At 42.4% G+C, this 22,903-nt stretch overlaps 2 protein-coding genes across 2 annotated transcripts in view; both read left to right on the top strand.

Moving 5' to 3' along the window:
- Window positions 1-10,825: 10,825 nt before the first annotated feature.
- The window catches only part of LOC307034951 (hydroperoxide isomerase ALOXE3-like), a gene marked incomplete at its 5' end in the record, with an annotated part of 31,076 nt that continues 18,998 nt past the window's right edge, over window positions 10,826-22,903 (top strand). The window contains 2 exons of the mRNA XM_079673873.1: window positions 10,826-10,910; window positions 12,743-12,915. Of these exons, the coding sequence (XP_079529999.1) occupies window positions 10,826-10,910; window positions 12,743-12,915 (258 nt within the window). The remainder of the gene's footprint in view (window positions 10,911-12,742; window positions 12,916-22,903) is intronic.
- Window positions 13,500-21,587, top strand: LOC307036630 (hydroperoxide isomerase ALOXE3-like). Its single transcript, XM_079677114.1, has 7 exons — window positions 13,500-13,548; window positions 19,708-19,792; window positions 19,945-20,111; window positions 20,227-20,348; window positions 20,481-20,581; window positions 20,750-20,920; window positions 21,021-21,587. The coding sequence occupies exons 3-7, from the start codon at window positions 19,969-19,971 to the stop codon at window positions 21,198-21,200; spliced, it is 717 nt and encodes a 238-aa protein (XP_079533240.1). The 5' UTR covers window positions 13,500-13,548; window positions 19,708-19,792; window positions 19,945-19,968; the 3' UTR covers window positions 21,201-21,587.

Here is a 22,903-nt window from a genome sequence, read left to right as displayed (position 1 = left end):
AAAGTGTTTAAATCATGGATGTTTAAAGTTGAACTCCTTCGTATTTGTCTAACGTGATAGTTTACTTTTCATTCAGGAAGTATGACGCTGCGCTGTCAGTACGCTTGCCCCTGTTTGTGATTGGTCAAATGTTGATAACCCCGTCCTTTCACTTGAACGCGCTCTCGGCCGGAAAGAGAAACCCTGGGTTGATTTACCGAGTTGATAACCAGCGTCGTAGGACAGTTTAGCGAGATGTTGTTTGTTAGGGTTAGTTAAGCCGGGTAACTCAAACATATCCAGGGTCTGTTGAACTGGCTTCGTAGCACAGGGCACTGCTCCATTAGTATTCAAACCTGTGTGTCCTATCTATAACAGAAAACCTGTTCACATTTCCTTGGGTGAAATTCCCAAGGTGGCTTGTCGGAATTGTGAATGGTGTAATCAGTGGCGATCCTAGAGTCGGTGGGGGCCCTAGGCAAACATTCACTGGGGGGCCCCTCAAACCAGCTTTTCATCACCACGTCGGCCGACAGCAAAACTTAAGATGAGAAGCAGCATTTTACGGCGCTCTATGCATGGGTCCACCTTTAGGGGGTTTCCCGACATGTCGTTGCAGTAAATTAAAGGGTGTTTCATGTTGTCGTTGCTGTGGACCTTCTTAATCTACCTTCTTTGGGGGCCCCGTTCTGGTCCGGGGCTCCAAGCAGTTGCCTGCCTTGCCTGTTCGCAAGGAGCGCCCCTGGCTGTAATCAAACCAACTTTAAACAAATACATTCACTTATCCTCCCCTCTGCGGCTACTGCCACAATAATAAGGTTTTTGGATGCCTGTGGACAAATATTTAGCTTTTCAAAAAACATGTTTTGGGTAAATGCATTCTATCCAACTTAAAATGTTTTCATGAAAGAAGGTTCACAATGCACAGGCAATGTCAGCATTGTTTTGTTTTGCTGCGTATTGGATCCTTCATTCTGTAAATTAAGAGACTCAAATGTGTTTATTTTTCCAAACAGTATCCACAGGTGACCATGGCTGAGTACAAGCTAGAGATGACAACGGGTGACCTGCCATATGCAGGAACATCGGACTACATTTATGTCACCTTATTTGGAACTGAGGGGCAGAGTGAGCGAACTTTGATTGACAACTATGGCTTCGACTTTCAAACAGGGGCAGTAAGTAAAACCCAGTTAAACATCTGCACTTGTCTGTACATTCAGATTGCATCATCAAGTAAGCACTTTAGATTTAAAGTAATCATTTAGTGCAAGACTAAGCGCAAATGTATAACACACTAGTTTAACACCTTTAAAATACCTTAAACCCATATTGATCTTTAATACAGTAAACCACATTTTTGTAATGAGTCGCCAAATCCTTTAACGTGTGATCTATGTGACTTTAACTGCTATAACTCTTACTCTCAATGTGCAACACTGATATAAACACAATCTAATGGCCTTTTAAATTTATGGTACAGTCAAATGATACATTTAACTTTAGTGGTCAGAGTGAAAGGACTCATTTGAAATAAGCCACTATTATAAAAGAAAAAACCTTAATATTAACAGACTGGGCTCTGGTATGCTATACTGTAAATATCAACCCAGCCAGTTGACGTAATGGGCTATCATCACATGTAATACCAGTGTTTCCCCTAGGTTTACTGCCTTAGCAGGGTGCTGCAAGAATTTTGTTTTGGAATTCTGAATTTTGTTTATCCTCTTGAGCAGAGAGAGGAGCTGTGGGTTATTGTTATTGATATCGTACAGTAACAAAGTATTTGTAAATTAAAAAGTAATAAAGTACAGTGTTAGACTGTACTGTATTACTTTTATTCAAACTGTATTCCCTTCTTATCATGTAGCCTACAGTTCTTCCTTTCATTGATACATTTAAATCACCTGACTACAGCATATAACATACCTGCTGCAACCCTGTGCTGCTGCTGCTTCTCTCTGCCTCATCCTCTATTGCTGGAGGCAGCTCCACCTCATCTGATCTCTGATATGAAAGCAATCGTGTTATGATCATATTGAGCTATGGTGTGAGTCTAACATTAAACAAGCAGTCTGCTTTTTATACATTGATGACGATACATTTTAAGTGGCAATTTGTTGAGTCACTGCCGCTAAATGCCGGTAGCATCAAACTAGCAAATCCTGCATTAGCCTCACATCAACAGGTGTAGACAGAACATCCAATTATCCTGAGCTAATTTACTGAATAAACCAACTCACATCTCCTGTCTTTTTTTCCACCCAACTCATTAGACTTTTCTTCTGCTGGCGTTTCAATGTTGTTTTCTGTCGAATTCAATACTGTAGTTCAAAACCGTGGAACCTGCTTACCATCTGTGAGCTATTTTTAGAATGCGCACGCTAAGTTCGTTGTTGCGTTCGCGCGCGTCCACCTGGGCAGGCTGTGTGTGTCCTTCTCCCGTGACGATAACGGCTTGAGGTTAAACAATAATAATAATAATAATAATAATAATAATAATAATAATAATAAACAAATTTGAAACTGGGGGGGAGACACAAAAGGGCAGACAGCAGAGCTCGGGGCAACAATGCAGATTTGTTTGACTTTTTTACACTTTGTTGTTCTGCTCTTTTCCTCCGCTCTTGGTGTGTGTGTGTGTGTGTGTGTGGGTGTGGGTGTGTGTGTGTGTGTGTGTGTGTGTGTGTGTGTGTGTGTGTGTGTGTGTGTGTGTGTGTGTGTGTGTGTGTGTGTGTGTGTGCGTGCGTGTGTGTGTGGGGGGGAGCGGAGCGGAGCCCCGCCCTTCAGAAACAGAGCGGAGGGAGAATGTGAATACGCAAAGCAGTGGACACTGAAACATGCACATACATTGGATCAGTGGCGAACCGTGTCTATCACAACTGGACCTTCTGTAGACACACACACCCCCCGCCTGGAACCGATGGAAACTCTGAAAGAATAAGCCAATTGGCTACAAATCAATATATGATTGGTTGATCAAACTGTCAGTCCAAACGTACGCTCTCAGGGCCGTGGGAAGTAGGGGTGCTGAGGGTGCTGCAGTACCCCCTGGTGGAGGACAGGTGATCTGCACTTCTACAAGATATAATACAAAAAAAAAGAATTTTCAGCCTTGATGTAACAACATTCAAAATTAAGTAAAGATAACACCCTTTTCACCCCGGTTACATTTTCCATTTGCCCTGTACGATGGACGCTGTAGTGATGAAAGTGGGGGATGTTGGCTTATCAGGCGCCCGCAGCTCACAGCCAAAGTGAGAGAGATAGAGAGAGGGGGTTCACCGGTACCGGCGGGGATTGTTGTTAGCTTCTGCTGCGCTAACGGATATAAGAAGCTGTTTCTACAATAATGTGGAGGGAGAGCTCTCTCCTGTCAGACTGAGAGGCTCAGTGAGGTAAAGGACTCTGAGGGTTTCTATAGTTCACTTTAGTCTCAAACGTATTGATCACAATTTATGTAAACAAATATTTCCAAGGCACACCTTTATAATTATTAGGATAAATAAAAACAGGTTTGAAATTATTCCAATGTATACTATAGGACAGTAAACCAAAAATATCGTTTAAAACTGGAGAGATTTAAAAATATGCATAAATAAATAAATGTTAACTGGTAAAATAAGATATGAATGAACAACAAAAATAAAATAAGTTACATTTATTTGTTATTGGCTATGGTAGGTGATTGGAAATGTTCATATACTTATTTGATTAATAAAATGCAAACCGATCTGTTTCACATGGGTGTTTAGAGTTGTACCCCCTAGATCAGTCTCTAGTAATTGGGTGCTCAAAGTGCTCCAGATTGAAGCATTTTACTTAAAAATGTTAAAGATCTTCCCGGGGGGCCACCCCCGGACCCCCCTAGAGGATGTGAAGTCTACCCCCCAATTAAAACATGTTCATGCAATACTAAATACATTTGAAGCCTTTTTATATAAGCTGTCCACCATATCAATATGTTTCTCTTTTTGTCGTCTATTGGTCTTTTGTAGAGGTTTTTCCTTGCCAGCTAAAATCTCGCCTATAGGGCAGCACATTGGTCAGAACCAGCCCTGGTGTTATCCCCTCAGCACCCCCCATTTGAAACATGTTCCCACGGCTATGTACGCTCTCAGGAGTGCAACGGCCAGGGCATTCTATCAAGGATGTAGAATACCTTGGTTGAAGGATATTCTACCCAGACACCCAGAACAAGATCTGATTGTTTGCTTTCTTTTCTAACACAAAACCACTGAAACGCGTAGTGCATGGTCCAAGAAGGACAAACAAATCAACGTAACACTGTAATATTACAGATCAACAACACTGCCATTCTCATTTATTCATTTTATATACATTTTATTACATTTTATTTATATAAAATTAAATCGATTTTTTGTTTGTTTTATCTGAGTGTTCCAGGGTATTCTTTGAATACCTTGAAGGCCCTGACGGTTCGGGGCATTGGATAAATAACATAGGTATTTAGTTTATTTAATAAAAGATTACATGTTCAATGTGAAAGGTGGCCGTAGATAGATTACTTCAGTTGCAATTTGGTGCTATATATATATTTTTTTTTAATTAAAAAAACACCTTGAATTTCAGGCGGGGCGTGGGGCTCCGTTGGCAGGGTACAGCGCCCCGCCAAGACAATGGTAGGGGAAACACTGAATACAATGCTGACCACTTAAAAAAGATAATCTGGTTTTGGCTGAGGCTTCTGATAATCTGTATCATAATATAATAATTATTCTTATTCTTATTCCAAGCCAGGGAGCTACACCGTGAAAACCAGTTTTTCTCTGGGTAAACTTCTGCTGGTTAAGGTTGAGAAGGACCAGTATTTATGTCTCCCAGAGGATGAGTGGTACTTCTCCAAAATGGTGGTGACGACTCCAGAAGGAGATGTTATTCTTTACCCCTGTTACAGATGGATTGGCAGGGGAGAAATGGTGGAGCTGAGAGGAGGGAGAGGTCTGCATCAATGTCCCCAAATAACTGATTAATATAGATAATTATTGTCAGTTTTTTTTACATCTTGTTGGCTTTGTCAATTTAAATTTGACTGCTATGTTCTTTTCATGTCTCAGCAATGAAAGCTTTTGAGGATGATCACTCCCTGTTGATTGACCACCGGAAGAAAGAGCTTATGCTCAAAAAGAGCTTGTTCCAGTAAGTTTCCATGTGTGCAATAGAGCTGCCGTTTGTCGCCAAAGTTTATTTGGAGAAATGTCTTTGTGCTTTTGGGTATACTTTGTTTGTTTTATTAGATGGAAGATTATGGCTGAAGGACTACCCCATATCAACAGTTTCAATGACTCGTCTGAGCTCCCAGCTGAAATACGTTTCTCCGATTCCAGAACAGCTGACTTCAATTACCCAACAAAAAAAATGTGGTCAATATATGTCATTAAATGTGTATATATTTATTATTGTACAGCTCTATTCAGTTTTCTATATATTGAGGGAAAGGGTAAATTGCCATTCATTTCTGTAAATTGTTTATTCCTGTGTTCTAATTGTTTCCTTGTTTTACTTCAGTGCTATTGAACTCAAGGTTAAGAGGCTGCTAGGATCTACTGCACAATGGGAAAGCATTGAAGACATAAAAAAAATATTCTGGTATAAAAAGACAACAATGTCAGGTATTTTCTTTTTATCCCATTAACCAGTTGTCAGTGTAACGCCGGGTTACGTATTGTAACCCTTGTTATATTAATACAGGCGGAGCTCTCTACTGGACTCTATGGGTACTACCTTATCATGCAAGCATTCACCTACTGAGATTTCTATAGACGTAGCCGGCCCCGGGGCGGGCCTACCTGAATGCGCGCGCATCTCACTTCCGTATAAAAGGAGGCCCCGCCTCCTGACCATCATCCTACACCACTCTTCAGCGAGCGGTATAGGACAGACAGTGCCCCAGGGTAGAGGGCTCCGCCTGGGTTAATATAACAAGGGTTACAATACGTAACCCGGCGTCATATCTCTCATAGGCTCCGCCCTCTACTGGACTCAATGGGTACAGTGGGCGGAGCCCCGATGTATGCACGCACTGTCGTCCAACACACCGTTCCACCTCACTGTCCCTGACCGGCTTTATCAGCCGCTGCGCCTCACTCACCTCTCCCTCGGTTGTAACCGTGGAGAAGTCCGGGCCGCGGCTGATAGAGCACACCCTGACGCGCTTGCCACGCAAAAAAGTGTGCTCGAAGACAGTGCTGAGGGCTCCCCTGCGTCCGCCTATAGGCAGGCACGGAAAGTTCGCAGCCCTGTATGGGTTCACTATGCACCATCTCTCCTGAGTCCCTAAAGAACGGGGGGAGAACGCAAGTGCCCCCTATGTCCCCACACTCAGACACTGACCCCGAGCAGAGTGTGTAGACTATAGTGTGGAGGGCTCTCCCCCTCCTGCCCCCAGGCAGGCGAGGGGAGCCCTTCAGCCCTGTAAGGGCCCAGAACCCTCCACGGGTCCGGAGAAATGTAAGCGCATGCGCATTTACGCTCCTCACCAGTCCTGTGTTGCCCCAGCAGGCACAGACGCTGAGAAAGACCCAGACATATCCAAGAGATAAAACGTTATGAAGGGGCCTGGCGTTGACCAAGACACCGCCGTGCATATATCCTCCACACTCACCCCGTTGAATAAAGCTGTTGATGCAGCCACAGCTCGTTTGGAGTGCGCACGGACCCCCTTGGGACAGGCTCTCCCTGCCTGCTCGTAGGCGTGTGCAATGCCTCCACAAAGCCAGCCTGCCAGGTGTTTCTTGGACAGAGCTTTTCCAGTCACCCCCTATATATAGTTAACATGAGGAATTTTCTGCAGGCAATGTAGCGATTCAGGCTGCTGAGATCAATAGATCTGAATTCCCCTGTCTTCCTGAGAACCAGGAATTACATGGAATAAAGACCCTTTTCTCTGTGCTGAGGGTGCACAACAGACACAGCCTGTTTCTGCACCAGAGCCTGAATCTCTGCTGAGAGGAAACCAATCTCCTCCTGGGAAGACATATTTACCTCTCGCATGCCCACCAAAGGAGGTGGGACGCTGCAAAACTGGAGTGAATAGCCCCGTTTCAGCGTCCTGTCCATCCACTTTGTTAGTACACAGCTGAGTTTCCATTCCCCATAACATTGTGTTAATGGACAAGCCCTCAGCTGTGGGGCCGCAGAAATGAAGCTGTGATACTCTCTGGTGACCCTTTGCTCCGCAAAACTCCCCGTGAAGGGAAAATTTGCCCATGGAGGGTCGACACAGAAAGGGCCGATTATTTACTGATGTCCCTGAACGCACCGCCGTGTGCTCTTGTGTGACCGCACGCTCCACCATAATGCTGTTTTCACCACTAAGGTAAACAGCATTAATAATCGGAGTCTTTATAGGCGTAGTGTGTTCTACTGAGGTCCCTGAACGCACCGCCACGCGCTCTTGTGTGAGTGCGGGCTCCGCCATAATGCAGCCCTTACCACCACTACGGTAAACTGCATTAATTGGAGTCTTTGCTCTAGGCCAGTGGTTCTCAAACCTTTTCTGTCAGGCCCCCCCTTTGGAGAATAAAAAAAGTTGGGCCCGCCTAACACAAGTCAGGCTCAGTGGCGGCGCCAGATATTTATTTTGGGGGTGCTGTGGGGTAGCTTGACGTTTCATAGAGGTTGCTCAAATATTTAGGGTTTCCCGTTAATGTACCGATCGCTACAGTGGAATTTTCTACTGCAACAATCCCCACGCATATACACAATATACCCGCGACTGTTACAATGAAGGCTCGATAATCAGCTCACGGCATATAAGCTAGGTGTAAGCAGGGGTAAAGTGCTATTTTTATAGGTGGTGTGTGGATCTAACATCCTCTAGGGGGGTCCGGGGGCAAGCTCCCCCGGGAAGATTTATTTTTAAATATTGAAGTTAAAAGCATCAATCTGGTGCACTTTGAGCGCAAAATGAAGAGATCTATACCTCTCAACCTAACCCTAACCCTCAACACCCATTTGAAACAGAACTGTAAACAGATTTACTTTTTCTTTATGGATATTTTACAAATCACCCTTTTAAACTTTATTCTTTTTTTACTGTCATATAGTTTCATACCTGTTTTTCATTTATTCTCTTATTTTTTTATAACTATAATGATCATATAAACGTGTGCCTCCGAAATAATTGTTTACATTAACCAGATTAGCCCTAAGCCTGTTTTTCAGGTCTCAGGCTCGAAAATGACATTCCCAGAACAAATGACCATATCTTCCCTTCTAAAAGGGTTAAATTATAATCTTTTTTGTCAAAGTAATGATAAACCAGTGAGTTGGATTTAGAAAAGTCAGAATTAATATAGATGTCTTTTATTTTAAAGAAAATTCAGATTGAACATACTAAAAAACTGTAAATTATAATGTTCGTCCAAAATTATTTTTTTACTTATAGTGAAAACTACACTAAGGTAGACTAAAAGCTTTAGGAATCCAAAGGACAACATATAATGAGTACCCTGATGCAAAACAAGTGACATTTGACCTTGTTAGAGAGGTTAAGCAAAAAAAACTCCACCTCTAAGGTGATTTGGTTGGAAATGGGGGTTTTACCGTTTCTCTGGAACCCATTGGTCCATTTTGGTGATTGACATCTCTTTCTGACCGTTAGAGCCAATAGAATTGAAGGGGAATCTCCCCACTCACACACATGGTAAAACAAAAAGGTGGGGGCTTCGGGACGCAGTTTTGCATGAGAGTTAATGATGGGAATTCCGGCTCTTCTTGGTGAGCCGGATCATTTGGCTCGGCTCACCAAAAAGAGCCAGCTCTTTCCCAAACGGCTCTTCAGTTTACCACATATTATACCTTTTATAATTAAATCAAATTAAGCCCTGCTTTGACTAATGAATGATTTATATGTGTACATATATCACTTAAATTATTCAATACATCCTTTGTACTGAAGTATTCAAAAGTAAAAATTACATGTTTAATATAAATGATTTGCTGTGGCCAAATGTTTTCATTGCATTTACAGACCTTGTAACTCTCTGATACCACCCAATGAATGCACTGACTTGCTTGTAGAACCACGCTACACAAAACAGATAGCAACACCTATAAAAACTATTTAAAACAAGGGGCTACTGTATTGACATTTTAAAATTATATTTAAAGAAAAGGCCCTGACAAAACAGCAGGGCTCTATTTCAGTAACTATTAACTATTAAAAAAAAAAGACAGCAACAGCTGACATCAAACCTTTGCTGACCCTAAGGATAATCATAAATAAATAACATAGTGAAAATAAATATATTTCAATGCTCAAAACAGCAGCATCCAACCGTCTCTAATGATTGGATATTACCATGGATATTACATTTCCCTGCATGCATGCACGGAGCAGCTGTAGCGCGGAGATCATCATCATCATCATCATCATCATCATTCTGTCTTGTATTACTTAACAAAAAAAAAAAAACGGCTCGTTCGCGGGCGCGAGCCGGCTCCTGTCGTTCACTTAAAAAAGTTTGCGACCGACACATCACTAATGAGAGTGAAGCTATAAGGCAATAGCTCTAGCTCTGACATCTGGAAACCGAAAAGCAGGTTTATTGCTCATGGATTATCAGAAATCATTTCAAAGGGACACAGACACATTGGAATAACCTATGGATTAACTTCAGCAGCGTTTTTATCGTTTTAATGCCATTGAAGACCACTTTTGACCAGACTACGACACAGGTGAGCCATGTTAGCGTTTTTAGCTACCTAGCGCCATATGTTTGATGTATGTTCTTGTTATTACCGTCCTCGAGTTCGTGTATTTGAGTGATAATGAGGGTACCCTTCGATTCTGTGTCACCTCACGATGTGAAACGATGGGTTGAGATGTGCACCAAAGATAAATAATAAGGTTTTGCGAGTGAATTTCGGTGCGGTCATCTGTTGGCATTTTTCGCTTGTTGCTAATTCAGAGGCTCAGCGTTAGCATTGTGGGGTTTTTTTTTGATTTTTTTTTAAAATGATCAGTTAGATGAGTTTCTTCCCGTTACATGGATATAAAACCTTCATAGTTTATTAAATGAACATGCCCTCAGACACTGTTTCCTGCAAGATGTTGAGGCAATACTTGCCAACCTTGAGGCCTCAGAGATCGGGAGCATTTCCAAAACCACCGCGGGGCGTGCTAGTGGATCGCCGGAGGTGTATTAGATTAACATTAACATGCTTATTGTAGTTGCACTGCCTTGGGGCCTATAGCATATGTGTGGACTGGACCAGGAGAGGACTGAGCAGAGGGTCGAGTTGTCCATTCTTGTTCTGTTTTCTGTGACTACCTTCCTCACCCTCTCAGACTTTCAGTTGTGCGCACTGCTAAAGAGACGCGCTACCATGGAAACCAAACAATGGTGTAGCTGTATTAAAGTCATAGTGGAAACAGTCGTGAGTAAATCTGATTTTGTCAGAAATCGGGAGGAATGCGGGAGAAATATATATCAATCAATATATATCAATATATATACAGTGGGGCAAAAAAGTATTTAGTCAGCCACCAATTGTGCAAGTTCTCCCACTTAAAAAGATGAGAGGCCTGTAATTTTCATCCTAGGTATACCACAACTATGAGAGACAAAATGAGAAAAAAAAATCAAAAAATCACATTGTCTGATTTTTAAAGAATTTATTTGCAAATTATGGTGGGAAATAAGTATTTGGTCACCTACAAACAAACAAGATTTCTGGCTCTCACAGACCTGTAACTTCTTCTTTAAGAGCCTCCTCTGTCCTCCACTTGTTAACTGTATTAATGGCACCTGTTTGAACTCGTTATCAGTATAAAAGACACCTGTCCACAACCTCAAAGAGTCACACTCCAAACTCCACTATGGCCAAGACCAAAGAGCTGTCAAAGCACACCAGAAACAAAATTGTAGACCTGCACCAGGCTGAGAAGACTGAATCTGCAATAGGTAAGCAGCTTGGTGTGAAGAAATCATCTGTGGGAGCAATTATTAGAAAATGGAAGACATACAAGACTACTGATAATCTCCCTCGATCTGGGGCTCCACGCAAGATCTCACCCCTTGGGGTCAAAATGATCACAAGAACGGTGAGCAAAAATCCCAGAACCACACGGGGGGACCTAGTCAATGACCTGCAGAGAGCTGGGACCAAAGTAACAAAGGCTACCATCAGTAACACACTATGCTGCCAGGGACTCAAATCCTGCAGTGCCAGACGTGTCCCCCTGCTTACCCAAAATACCAGCAACAGTGTGTCAAAACCTTGTGAAGACTTACAGAAAACATTTGACCTCTGTCATTGCCAACAAAGGGTATATAACAAAGTATTGAGATGAACTTTTGTTATTGACCAAATACTTATTTTCCACCATAATTTGCAAATAAATTCTTTAAAAATCAGACGATGTGATTTTCTGGATTTTTTTTTTTTTATCATTTTGTCTCTCATAGTTGAGGTATACCTAGGATGAAAATTACAGGCTTCTCATCTTTTTAAGTGGGAGAACTTGCACAATTGGTGGCTGACTAAATACTTTTTTGCCCCACTGTACATATGTGCCTGCATACACGACGCTCCGCTTCTGAAACGCTTCTGGAACGCGCCCGGTGGGTTATGGCGCTAGAGGAGGTCGGACCAAAACCGCGGCGCCGCCGTAACGTGACGCAGACGGACCTGGTGGAAACTAGGGGTTAGACTTTCAGTTGCACGCGCTACTAAAGAGATGCGCTATGGAAACCAAACAATGGTGTAGCTGTATTAAAGTCTGAGTGGAAACAGTCCAAATATGACCCCGGGAGGAAACCGGGAGACGGCTATGAAATCGGGAGTCTCCCTCGAAAATCGGGAGGGTTGGCAAGTATGATCACACGGAAGGCAGCGGCGGCCGCCTGTGATGAAGTAGGGTCGACCCTATATCATGTGAAGCCACCGAGCACCGGTCCCCGGGGGAACCGGGACTGGGGCGAGGCCCGTGGACCAAGCTACTTATTCGGCCTTGTGTCCCAATAATCGCTCTGACCTGGTGAGGCGGGGGCATCTCTAGCAATGAGCGAGTAGCCCACACACCCGCCGCCATGATCATCATCCAGGGAGAGTACAGCCCTGGGCGGTGGACTTCCATAGACGCCGGACTCAGATGGAATGGCGAACGTGAATGGCACCACCTCGGCCATATCCTGGTCCCCCAAACACTAGAAGCAGAGGTGGTGGGGATCTGCGCCCGCTATTTAAGCCAGGGCACGATTTCAAAAAATACTTCCTTTCTCTCAAATAATACGTCTCGGACTCAGTGCTAGGCTATCACCTCCGCTCGCTGAAGAGTAAAGGATGATGGTCAGGAGGCGGGGCCTCCTTTTATACGGAAGTGAGATGCGCACGCATTCAGGTAGGCCCGGCCCGGGGCCGGCTAAGTCTATAGAAATCTCAGTAGGTGAATGCTTGCATGATAAGGTAGTACCCATAGAGTCCAGTAGAGGGCGGAGCCTGTGAGAGATATAACTCACCCTATCTATGTCATGGTTTCATAACAACAGATAGATATTCAGTAGATGTTTTTCCTGTTCTGTAAAATGTTTCGTTTTCTACAAATTTAAGTATTTCAGTAAAAAAAGAAAAAATGTAAATACCTGACCAACATTCTTGCTTTCCAGTCAATGACAATGATGATTATGTTGAACCTGAAACACCCAACAACATTTTAGATACCAATTCTTATTCGTATTAAACCCAATATATAATTTATGTTATATTTTTAATATATCAATTGCTGTTCTTCCAGAGTATGTTGCAGACCACTGGATGGAAGATGACTTTTATGGATATCAGTTCCTGAATGGAGTCAACCCCGGTGTTATAAAGCGCTGCTCAGAGCTTCCCACAAACTTCCCGGTCACAGAGGAAATGGTGAAGCCGTTCCTGGAAGAGGGAAGCTCTCTGCAGAAGGAAATGGAGGTATGAATGAAGATTAACTTTAAATGGATGGTAATCTTTGTTTTGGACTCACGATTTGTCCATTTACCATCCCTCTGTCATACTTCCAGTTCCTTGATTTATTACAACTCTGCGATACCTCTCGTTGTTTTAAAAACGTCTTTCTTATGTCTTTCCAGAAAGGCAACATGTTCCTTTATGACCAGAAGAAGATGGATGGAGTTCCCCCTGCAGCCTATAATGGTGAACCTCTGCACGTGACTGCTGGTCTCTGTTTGCTCAACGTGAACCAAGAAAACAAACTGATGCCAATTGCAATACAGGTACTGTAAAATCCATTTAAATGCCAGCATGTAATGTTATGGGTCTTTACCATGGTCAGTCTATGGAAAACAGTCTTTGAGGTATCGTAAAGGGAGGGTTAATAATCAATTTCTTATACATTTCCAGTTGAATCAACAACCATCTGAGAAGAACCCCATCTTCCTGCCCAGTGATCCAGAAGCTGACTGGCTGCTAGCCAAGATGTTCATTAAAAATGCAGATTGCATGGATCACAGATCAGCCAGTCACCTCATGAGAACTCACTTTCTGGCAGAGGCCTTCGCTGTTGCAGCTCTCCGCAGCTTCCCTGTGATTCACCCAATTTACAAGGTATAAGTACTCCACACAACAGAGGTAGTGCAAGGTTCCCTTGTTCTGAAATAATGCATATAATTTGTATTGATTGATTTTCAGGTATATTATGTCTATAATAGAGATGGTTGATAGTAAAGCTGAGACAGGAATTTTTCTAAATAAAAAGAGGAATGCTTGCAAACACGTTTCCTTGATTAAACCCCATTACTTTGCGAGGTTGAATGCAAAGTATGACTATGCTGAGATTAACGTAACACAACATGTGAACTCCAAAGGAAACTACAGTACTCTAAGAAAGGCCTTTTTGAAATGCTTGCCAGAGGCCAGAAGTGCAAACAAGTTGTGGCTGGGGTGAGAGGTATGCGGGAAGATGTTGCACACATCTAAAACACATACTTTGAAGCAGCATGAAACGCCGGGTTACGTATTGCAACCCTTGTTATATTAACACAGGCGGAGCCCTCTACTGGACTCTCTGGGTACTAACCTCTATGCAAGCATTCACCTACTGAGATTTCTATAGACGTAGCCGGCCTTGGGGCGGGCCTACCTGAATGCGCGCGCATCTCACCGTATAAAAGGAGGCCTCGCCTCCTGACTATCATCCTACACCTCTCTTCAGCGAGTGGAATAGGACAGACAGTGCCCTGAGTAGAGGGCTCTGCCTGTGTTAATATATGTATATATTTTAAGTCTTTTTATTTCATTATAGTGTACAGTAATCAATGCCAATTCATTTACATTGTAATAAAAAGTACACTAACTACACTCCCCCCTTCCTCCCTCCAGCCGCACATGCCCACACAGGCAAAACCAAAACATGCTTATCAAGATAACTTAAAAAACAGAGCCATGAAAATAAACATAAAAAGGAAAAAAAACATATCGAAGTAAAACAAACAAATAATTATACAATACAGCGACAATGTAGACAATGGCAACACCACAACTAGTATTTCCGGCCGTCAGGATAAATAGCCACAGAATGCACCATTCCATCACTGGTTATATCTCGAATATATTTTCCAAGTGAGAAAACAATGGCAACCACAGAGCCTCACTCTCCCCAGGAGAGGGAGAATGAGACGCAGTGGTGGAAAGGCGTATAGCAGCTTCCTTGGCTATGGCTCGTGTGCAAACGCGTCCACCCCCAAGGCCAGGTCGTCGCTCAGGGCCATGGAGAACCAAAGGGCACAGTGACTGTTGCACCGGCTAGTGAACAGGTCCACTTCCGCTCTCCCGTACTGGGCCCAGATCTTCTTCACCGCCTCTGGGTGAAGGCCCCTCTGTTCTCCAGTCCCGGTATGTGGAGGGCTCTCAGAGATAACACCACCTCTGAAGCCCCTAACCACAGTTTCTCCGCTGTGGTCAACAAGGCAGTGGAGCGGACTCCGCCCTGCCTGTTGATATAAGCCACTTTGGTGTTGTTGTCGCTCCTGACCATTAAATGTCTCCCTTGAATTAGGGGCATGAAATGCTGGAGGACTAACACTACTGCCCGTAGCTCTAGGAGGTTGCTGTGTCGTGACTCTGTTAGAGACCAGCACCCACCTATAGCCCTATCTCTATCATGACCTTTGTGCACTGTGTGCTCAAGGGGGCTTTCATCTCACAAAGTGGATTAGCAACAGACGTATCGTGCTTGCTGCTATACCTTCGATGGAGAGAGCGAAAGAAGTTAAGGATCTGGACATGGATAATAATAATAATACATTACATTTATAAAGCGCTTTTCCTGGTGCTCAAAGCGCTTTGAAACACTCCCTGTGGAAAGAGCATTGGGTGTACAGTGGTGTGTTGAGTCAGATGTCTTTAAGTTCAATATCATGATCAAGGACAAACCCATAACCAGAAGAGGGATCCTTTCCATGGTCAGCTCAATATTTGACCCATTAGTAATATTGGCACCTGTGGTCCTATCAGCCAAGATGATTCTTCAAGACTTGTGCAGAAGGGAACTTGGTTGGGATGATATTATACCAGCCTCAGCTGCACAAGAGTGGAAAAGTTGGCTGAAGGAGCTCTGCAATCTCGAAGAGTTTAAAGTTGGCAGATGCCTAAAACCGGTGGATTTTGGGGAAGTGACCTCTGCTCAGCTATACCACTTTGCAGATGCAAGCGAAGACGGCTATGGAACAGTGACTTACCTGTTGTTACATAACATCAAAGGACAAGTGCACTGTGTCCTCATTATGGGAAAAGCTAGAGTGGCCCCATTGAAACCAATAACCATCCCTCGAATGGAATTGACGGCTGCCGTGGTTGCAAGTCGTATGGACAAGATGTGTAGGAAGGAGCTGCAATGCAACTTAAAGACTCCATCTTTTGGACTGATAGTACTTCCGTACTGAAGTACATCAGTAATGAGACCTTAAGGTGAATAAAGATGATGATGATGATGATGATGATAACATGCTTAACAGTAAGAGACATCCACATCGAAGTAGCTTCATCCTTGGATACAGATTCCTTTGTTAATGGCATTAAAACGATAAAAACGCTGCTGAAGTTAATCCATAGGTTATTCCAATGTGTCTATGTCACTTTGAAATGATTTCTGATAACCCATGAGCAATAAACCTGCTTTTCGGTTTCCAGATGTCAGAGCTAGAGCTATAGATCTATAGCTTCACTCTCATGCAAACCTGCATGCGCAAAGCCCCCACCTTTTTGTTTTACCATGTGCGTGAGTGGGGAGACTCCCCTTCGATTCTATTGGCTCTAACGGTCAGAAAGAGATGTCAATCACCAAAATCGACCAATGGGTTCCAGAGAAACGGTAAAACCCCCATTTCCACCCAAATCACATCAGAGGTGGAGTTTTTTTTGCTAAACTTCTCTAAAAAGGTCAAATCTCACTTGTTTTTGCATCAATCTTGATACAGGGTACTTACTATATGTTGTACTTTGGATTCCTAAAGCTTTTAGTCTACCTGACCATCATCCAAGGGTAGTTTTCACTATAAGTAAAAAAGATTAATTTACAGTTTTTTACCATGTTCAATCTGCATTTTCTTTAAAATAAAAAAACATCTTTATTGATTCTGACTCTTCTACATCCAACTCACAGGTTTATCATTACTTTGAGAAAAAATATTATTAATTTAATCCTTTTAGAAGGGAAGTTATGGTCATTTGTTCTGGGAATGTCATTTTCGAGCCTGAGACCTGAAAAACAGGCTCAGGGCTAAACTGGTTAAACTTAATACACTTGGTCTCCTCCTCAAACTTCTTAATTTCAAAATTACCGTCAATCTCTTTCTCCTTAATCGCCAGCCTGCGCATCTCTAGCTGAAGCTGAAGCTCGGCCATTTCCGGAGAGACCTCTGTCTCCTCGTCTTTGGAAAAATACTCAACGCCCACTTCTTCCGACAACACTTCCTGTTCTATTAGCGCAGCCAACAGCTGTTTCTTAACAACCGGCTTCTTGCTTTGCTTACTAATCGCAACGTCAAATCTGCCTGCTCCAGTTGCGGTTTACTAAATGCGTCCAACTTCCTCCGAGTCGGACCTCTAATAAACCCCTCTAAATCACAATCCATTGCGTAATTGTATCCAAGATAAAGTCACCTAAAAAAACAAAACAACAACACTAATACCAGTTAGGCTGTCAATCAAGCAACCCTACACTGCACACACAAAAAAAAAAACACACGCTGTCAAGGGCTATATCACACAAGTAGCACTACTTGTGCATCTGTCTACTAAAACACAGACAAATGCACACACTACATACATTTCGCCACCCACAAAGCTACACAATCCGGAGGCAGAGATCTATGGCCCCAAAGATCACCTCACACAAACACTATTTGAGTCATTCTACCATGGTTTGGTGACCGGTGAATTATTGTTCTGAATGATTGGGATAATCTGCCTAACAATGTACTAACAGTACCAATGCAACAAATGTGCATAATGTTTTACAACCAAAATTGAAAATATAAGATTAACGGTGAGTGCCTCCATTTCGGGAAAGGGGTCTATGGCAACCATTCATCCTCTTAAAATACACTTAATCCGCATGACACAGTTTGATCCCATCAGCCATAATGCCCTTGAAGACATAGGCCGTTTCTCAATTGCGAGGAAACTGGCTTCCAAGCCAATATTTCAAGAATACTACGTCATCGAGTGCCGCCGAAGGACTGTTCCAATCTCCAGCATACTTGGAATTCCACGAGGCCGCGTCCTTAGTTTGGTGGTAATTTCGAGGCTGCACATGGGTAGACTTCGCGTCCTTCAAATCCCCACAATGCTTTGCGCACGAACCAATTTCCCCAAATCTGTGGCGGAAAATGTAAGGCGGGGCCTCTCATATGACGCACACCTGCACACTTGCTAGCCTGTTCCACTCTTCGTTTTCCGAATGCCAGGAAGGATTCTTGCCTAGCTTCTGAAGGAAGTGACTCGGAAGACATGTGCTACCAAGCAAGCATCCTCGTGATTGAGAAACGGCCATAGTGTTGCATTTAAGTTCTTCCTCCTGCTGCTTAGATAGCCCCACAAGCTTCCTGCATGGCATCAGAGCTACTAGAGATAGTCAACACCTCACTCAGCTCGGAACAGTTCCCAAAAGCACTAAAAACAGTAGTAATCAATCCTCTTTTTTAAAAAAACTATCTCAGTAGGTGAATGCTTGCACAGTAGGGATGTGCATCTCCATCACTGAGGCAATGCACATCTCGATACGTTGACAAAGATACGATACATTAACGATACATTTGAAACACCAGGTGATGCAATACGATATGATACAATTCACCCCTGTTGCGATACAGTTAGATACGATTTGATTCAACATTATGCGATACGGGGCGATGCGATGCGATTCAACACGATACAAAATAATGATACTTCAATATGGTGTGACAGAGGATTTTTGTTTTATTCCTTATATGCAGCAAATCATAAATTAACAAAAAAGTGCTTTACATATTTGGTTCTCTCTACTAGTACTGCACACCCCATCATGCTGTTTCTTTTTTTTACCTTTTTTACCTTTAAAAGCTCTCCAGAGTACAATTGTATAACACCTCACAGTTAAACAATGTAAGGATGTATTGCACAAGATTAACAATGTGCAAATAACAACTACCATAGTGCAATGCCCATACAACTGCCAGCCTGATGTGCTTAACACTCACTCAGAGGCTAACTCACCAGTGAGCAGAAAGCAGTGGTGTGGTTTCTATATGAACAATAAAAAATACAAATAACCTTTCACAAACAGGTATTTCATAACTGCTTACAGTAAGGAAGACATTTAAGCTATTATTGGCCGTCACAGGCTGCTGTAAACTAAACACCACTCTCTTGACATAACACCTCACTGAGTGATTTAACTCAGTCTAACTTTCAGGTTTCTCTTTTCAGCCGCAGGCCCCATGTCGCCTCTTTATGTGCGTCGCTAAGTTCCTCGTACTACTTGTGTACTTTGAAGGCATCGCTTACAATTTGCGAGCGATTTTTCAAGTTGACCGTCTTTCTTGAAAAATCCAAAGTGTTGCCAAATGTTTGATTTGTAGGTATTTTTCGGTGCGCTGTGTTTGTCTTTCTCCTCGACTTCCATGTGTGTTGATAACTGAGACTCTCGGCCTCCGTAGTGTGAAGCAAAGATCATAGATCGTCTCTGCTCAGTGCTGACAGGATGAGGGGATATTATATGAATGAATCAGTTTTTTACCGATGCAAAGACGCTACAATCGATGCATCGCGAGTTCAACCCAAACTGTAGCCGATGTGCACTCTTTCAACCGGTGCACCGATGCGAATCGGTGAATGTTAACATCCCTATTGCATAGAGGGTAGTACCAATATATTCCAGTAGAGGGCGGAGCCTGTGAGAGATATAACACAACTTTCATGTGTGTATTACATGTGTGTCTCACTGTTTTTGTATCTTTCATTGTACTTGAAGATCGCTTTGTTATTTGTCATTCACTCTTTTTTTGGTTACATACTTTTCATAGATCGTCAGTGGATATGGTTTTATGAACCATTATTTTTGTATGTATTGAAGAAGTCAAACTTTTAATACAAAATTGTAATTGATTTCAGTTGTGTTTGCTTATACAGTAAGTTTCTTCAGTTGCACTGATGATGTTCTGCCTGTTGTCTGCTGAATCAAGCATCTTACTTGGACTTTTATATTTTTTTCCAATGTCTGTTCAGCTGCTGTTTCCTCACTTCCGGCACTCTTCACGTAAACGATATAAGCCGCCTATGTTCATTAGGACCTGATGGGGCTTTAAGTAATGTAAGGCTTTTTAAAATTGATATATTTATTACAATTATAAATAAAATACAATTCATACCACACCTTGCAGCTTAGATTAGGCCGTTTTGGATGTTTTCTAATTTGATGTCAATAAACATGTCTGATGGTATAGTGTATTTTTGATTTGTTAGAGTTCACTTGGATGTGATGGACTAATGGAGCTCATGAGAAGGGATCTCTCTGAAATGACCTACAGCTCTCTCTGTCTGCCGGAGAACATCGCTGCACGAGGACTGGAGTCTATCCCCAACTTTTACTACAGAGATGATGGCCTGAAGCTGTGGAACATCATCCAAAGGTTTTACCTATTCATAGATATTGTGACTGTTAAAAGCGATTCATTGTACAAAAACCATTAGAGACTTTCTCAGGAACTCATATTATTAAAAATATAACGGTTTTGTGTTTACCAGCTTTGTGAAGGCAGTAGTGGAGCACTATTATCCTTCAGACTGTGAGGTACAAAGAGACACTGAGCTGCAGGACTGGATCAGTGAGGTCTTCACACATGGCTTCTTAGGAAACAAAGCCTCAGGTATTTGTCCCATATTCTGATATCATTTGGAAATATAAAACATATTATAATAGTATATTTGAATACACATAGTGATTGACAATAATAAACCCATTACAGTATGTGGTTATGAACATATTGTGCTGCCAACAGGGTTTCCAGCTGCCTTTCATACTGTCGAGGAAGTGGTCAAGTTCACAACCATGGTGATCTTCACAACAACGGTTCAACATGCTGCCGTAAACAGTGGGCAGGTAAATAGTTGGGGCATTAAAAAATGTATTGATCAAGTATAAGTTTGGCAGACCAGCCAACTGCTTTAATTTCCTTTACAATAACCATTCCTTTTGCAGGACATTAGCTGAGCATTACAATGGAGTAAAGGTTTCCTTTTTATCTATAAGGTTTTTTTCATCATTTAGTATGACTACAACTCCTGGGCCCCCAACAGCACGCTCCGTCTGCGCAAACCTCCTCCAACCACCAAGGGGCAGTCAAGCATGAAGACGGTCCTGGAGACCCTCCCGAATGTTGGCGATACAGTCAGATTAGCAGCATTGAGTTGGTTGCTTTCAGACAGATACGCAGACTATGTAAGTTTGGCGTCATAAATACTTACAGAAGGATGTCCTGTCCTGATGTTTTCTTCTTTTTTACCACAAACTTTGTTTCCTGATTTTATCCTTCTGGCAGATTCCCTTGGGAACATACCCAGAGGAACGATTTGATGAGCCTGAGCCTAAGCAGATGATAAAGGAATTCCAAGCAGCATTGTCGTGCCTCAGTGAAGCGATAACAACAAGAAACTCACATCTTGAACTACCCTACACATACCTGGACCCTGCGGAGATAGAGAACAGTATTTGTACTTAAGCAGATCTGCGATTGTATCCATGTATTTCTCATCACCTATTTTACATTCTCAGTCAGTTGTCAGTTGTACTTTCGATATAATACATACTGTATAAAAGCTGGGAAGATAGATGAGGTGTAATGGATAATTCACTAGAAGGGACCACGACCAAAAAGTTTAATGTTTGTAGGTTTATTGCAAGAAGTCACAAATGAATTGATATGGAGGGGGTGATGAGATATTCTGGTCTGGGAGGACGTGCTGTGGGAGACTCAGAGTGGGGGTTCCGTCTCCGGCATTATCTGCTCGGGCTGATTACGGGCCCCCAGACAATTCCTAGAATTAGACATTTTTAAATATACACAAGTTAAATATGAATGGTGACAGGCAGAGGATGTAGGGATGAAGGGATGTCTGGATGACGGGATGTAATGATTGAGGGAGGCGTGGCCATGCTCCTGAACCTAGCTTAACAAATTAACTTCATTTAGTAAGATGTTGCTCTGGCCCCTATTTATCAATTACAGGCAAATTGATACAAAAAATGGGTGAATGTTTTCTTTTTTCTTTCTGTGTATTTTGTTGTCTCAGACTTTCTTAATGGATATTGAATGCAGCTACTGTTTGTTTAACGTTAGTCAAGGTTCCTTTTTGTTTTTCTAGCAATTCATAAAAAAGCTATTTAACTTCTGCTTGTCTTTAAAATAATTTTACTCAAACAAATACCTGTATGTAGATCTACTGTGAATTATATTTGTCGAGTTCACTTTGATTTCGCTGGTGTTTGATGCACTTTCATTCTGACAGAGTGGGACTTCATTCTTTCTACCTCCTCTTTGATGCAACCCACACTTTTCAAAACACAGTCCGAGTAATTTTAGACCACACCATACAGTCAATATCCCTTTCTCATTTCTCATTTTCCCCCTCGAATCATGTCTTAGTCCCGCCCAAAGGGAATGCGATCGGTGGAGTCGAGGAGAGAGGAGTGGAAAGAACAGGTGTTTAGAGAAATTAGAAATCCTGTCCTGTGAGCGGTCATTTTAAAGCGACGTCCATTAACCTGTTTATTTTTTTCACGAAACTGTGTCTCAGGGCTTCTTCAAATTTAACAACCTATTAATGTGTCATACCCAGTAAACGGGAAGGAACTCAGCTAACTGACGATATGAACCATTTTTTACCGAAACAAAACAAAAGTCTCACAAGAAGCGTCTAAATGAGCCCTGAGCAAAAAAATGCTAATGCAATTAGCACAGAACCCACGGTAGAAATAATGTATTACTTATCGGATCTGCACAAACAATATAACGTATATAATTTTCGCGAGCACTAAAACGGCACTTGCGCGAGAGCAATATTGAAGCCTGCAGGGGAGAAACATGCCTTGAGCATGTGCAGCATCTACATGAGCTCTCCTTGGTCTCCTGCGCTCTCGCGAGCAATTCCTGCTCTTCTGCTCGTGAAACTCTGGCCTGCTCTCACTCGCGAAGAAATGTTAGGAAGTGGGCGTACCGTGTCCCAGTAGCCATATCTAATTGGTTACACCCCTCCTCTTTTATGATTGGCCGTTGTCTAGATTTAAACTTAAGTACTTTTTGTCCCTCTCAAACATGATGAAATATGGCTGTGGAAACGTCTCACGTAATTTACTTTACTAATGATTATTTAATTAAAGGCATGTTTTTGTATCAACCTGATCCCACCAAAATGCGTGACTCCT

The sequence above is a fragment of the Notothenia rossii genome, assembly GCF_949606895.1.
Source record: "Notothenia rossii genome assembly, chromosome: 4".
In the NCBI taxonomy this organism is placed as follows: domain Eukaryota; kingdom Metazoa; phylum Chordata; class Actinopteri; order Perciformes; family Nototheniidae; genus Notothenia; species Notothenia rossii.
The sequence above is the reverse complement of the archived record's forward strand: the minus strand, read 5'-3'. Positions and strand labels throughout refer to the sequence as shown.

Coding starts and splice junctions, on each gene's coding strand:
- LOC307036630 (XM_079677114.1), top strand. CDS start 19,969: ATGGAGCTCATGAGAAGGGATCTCTCTGAAATGACCTACAGCTCTCTC. Junction 20,112..20,226: donor CTGTGGAACATCATCCAAAG/GTTTTACCTATT, acceptor TGTGTTTACCAG/CTTTGTGAAGGCAGTAGTGG. Junction 20,582..20,749: donor CTGCCGTAAACAGTGGGCAG/GTAAATAGTTGG, acceptor TTCATCATTTAG/TATGACTACAACTCCTGGGC.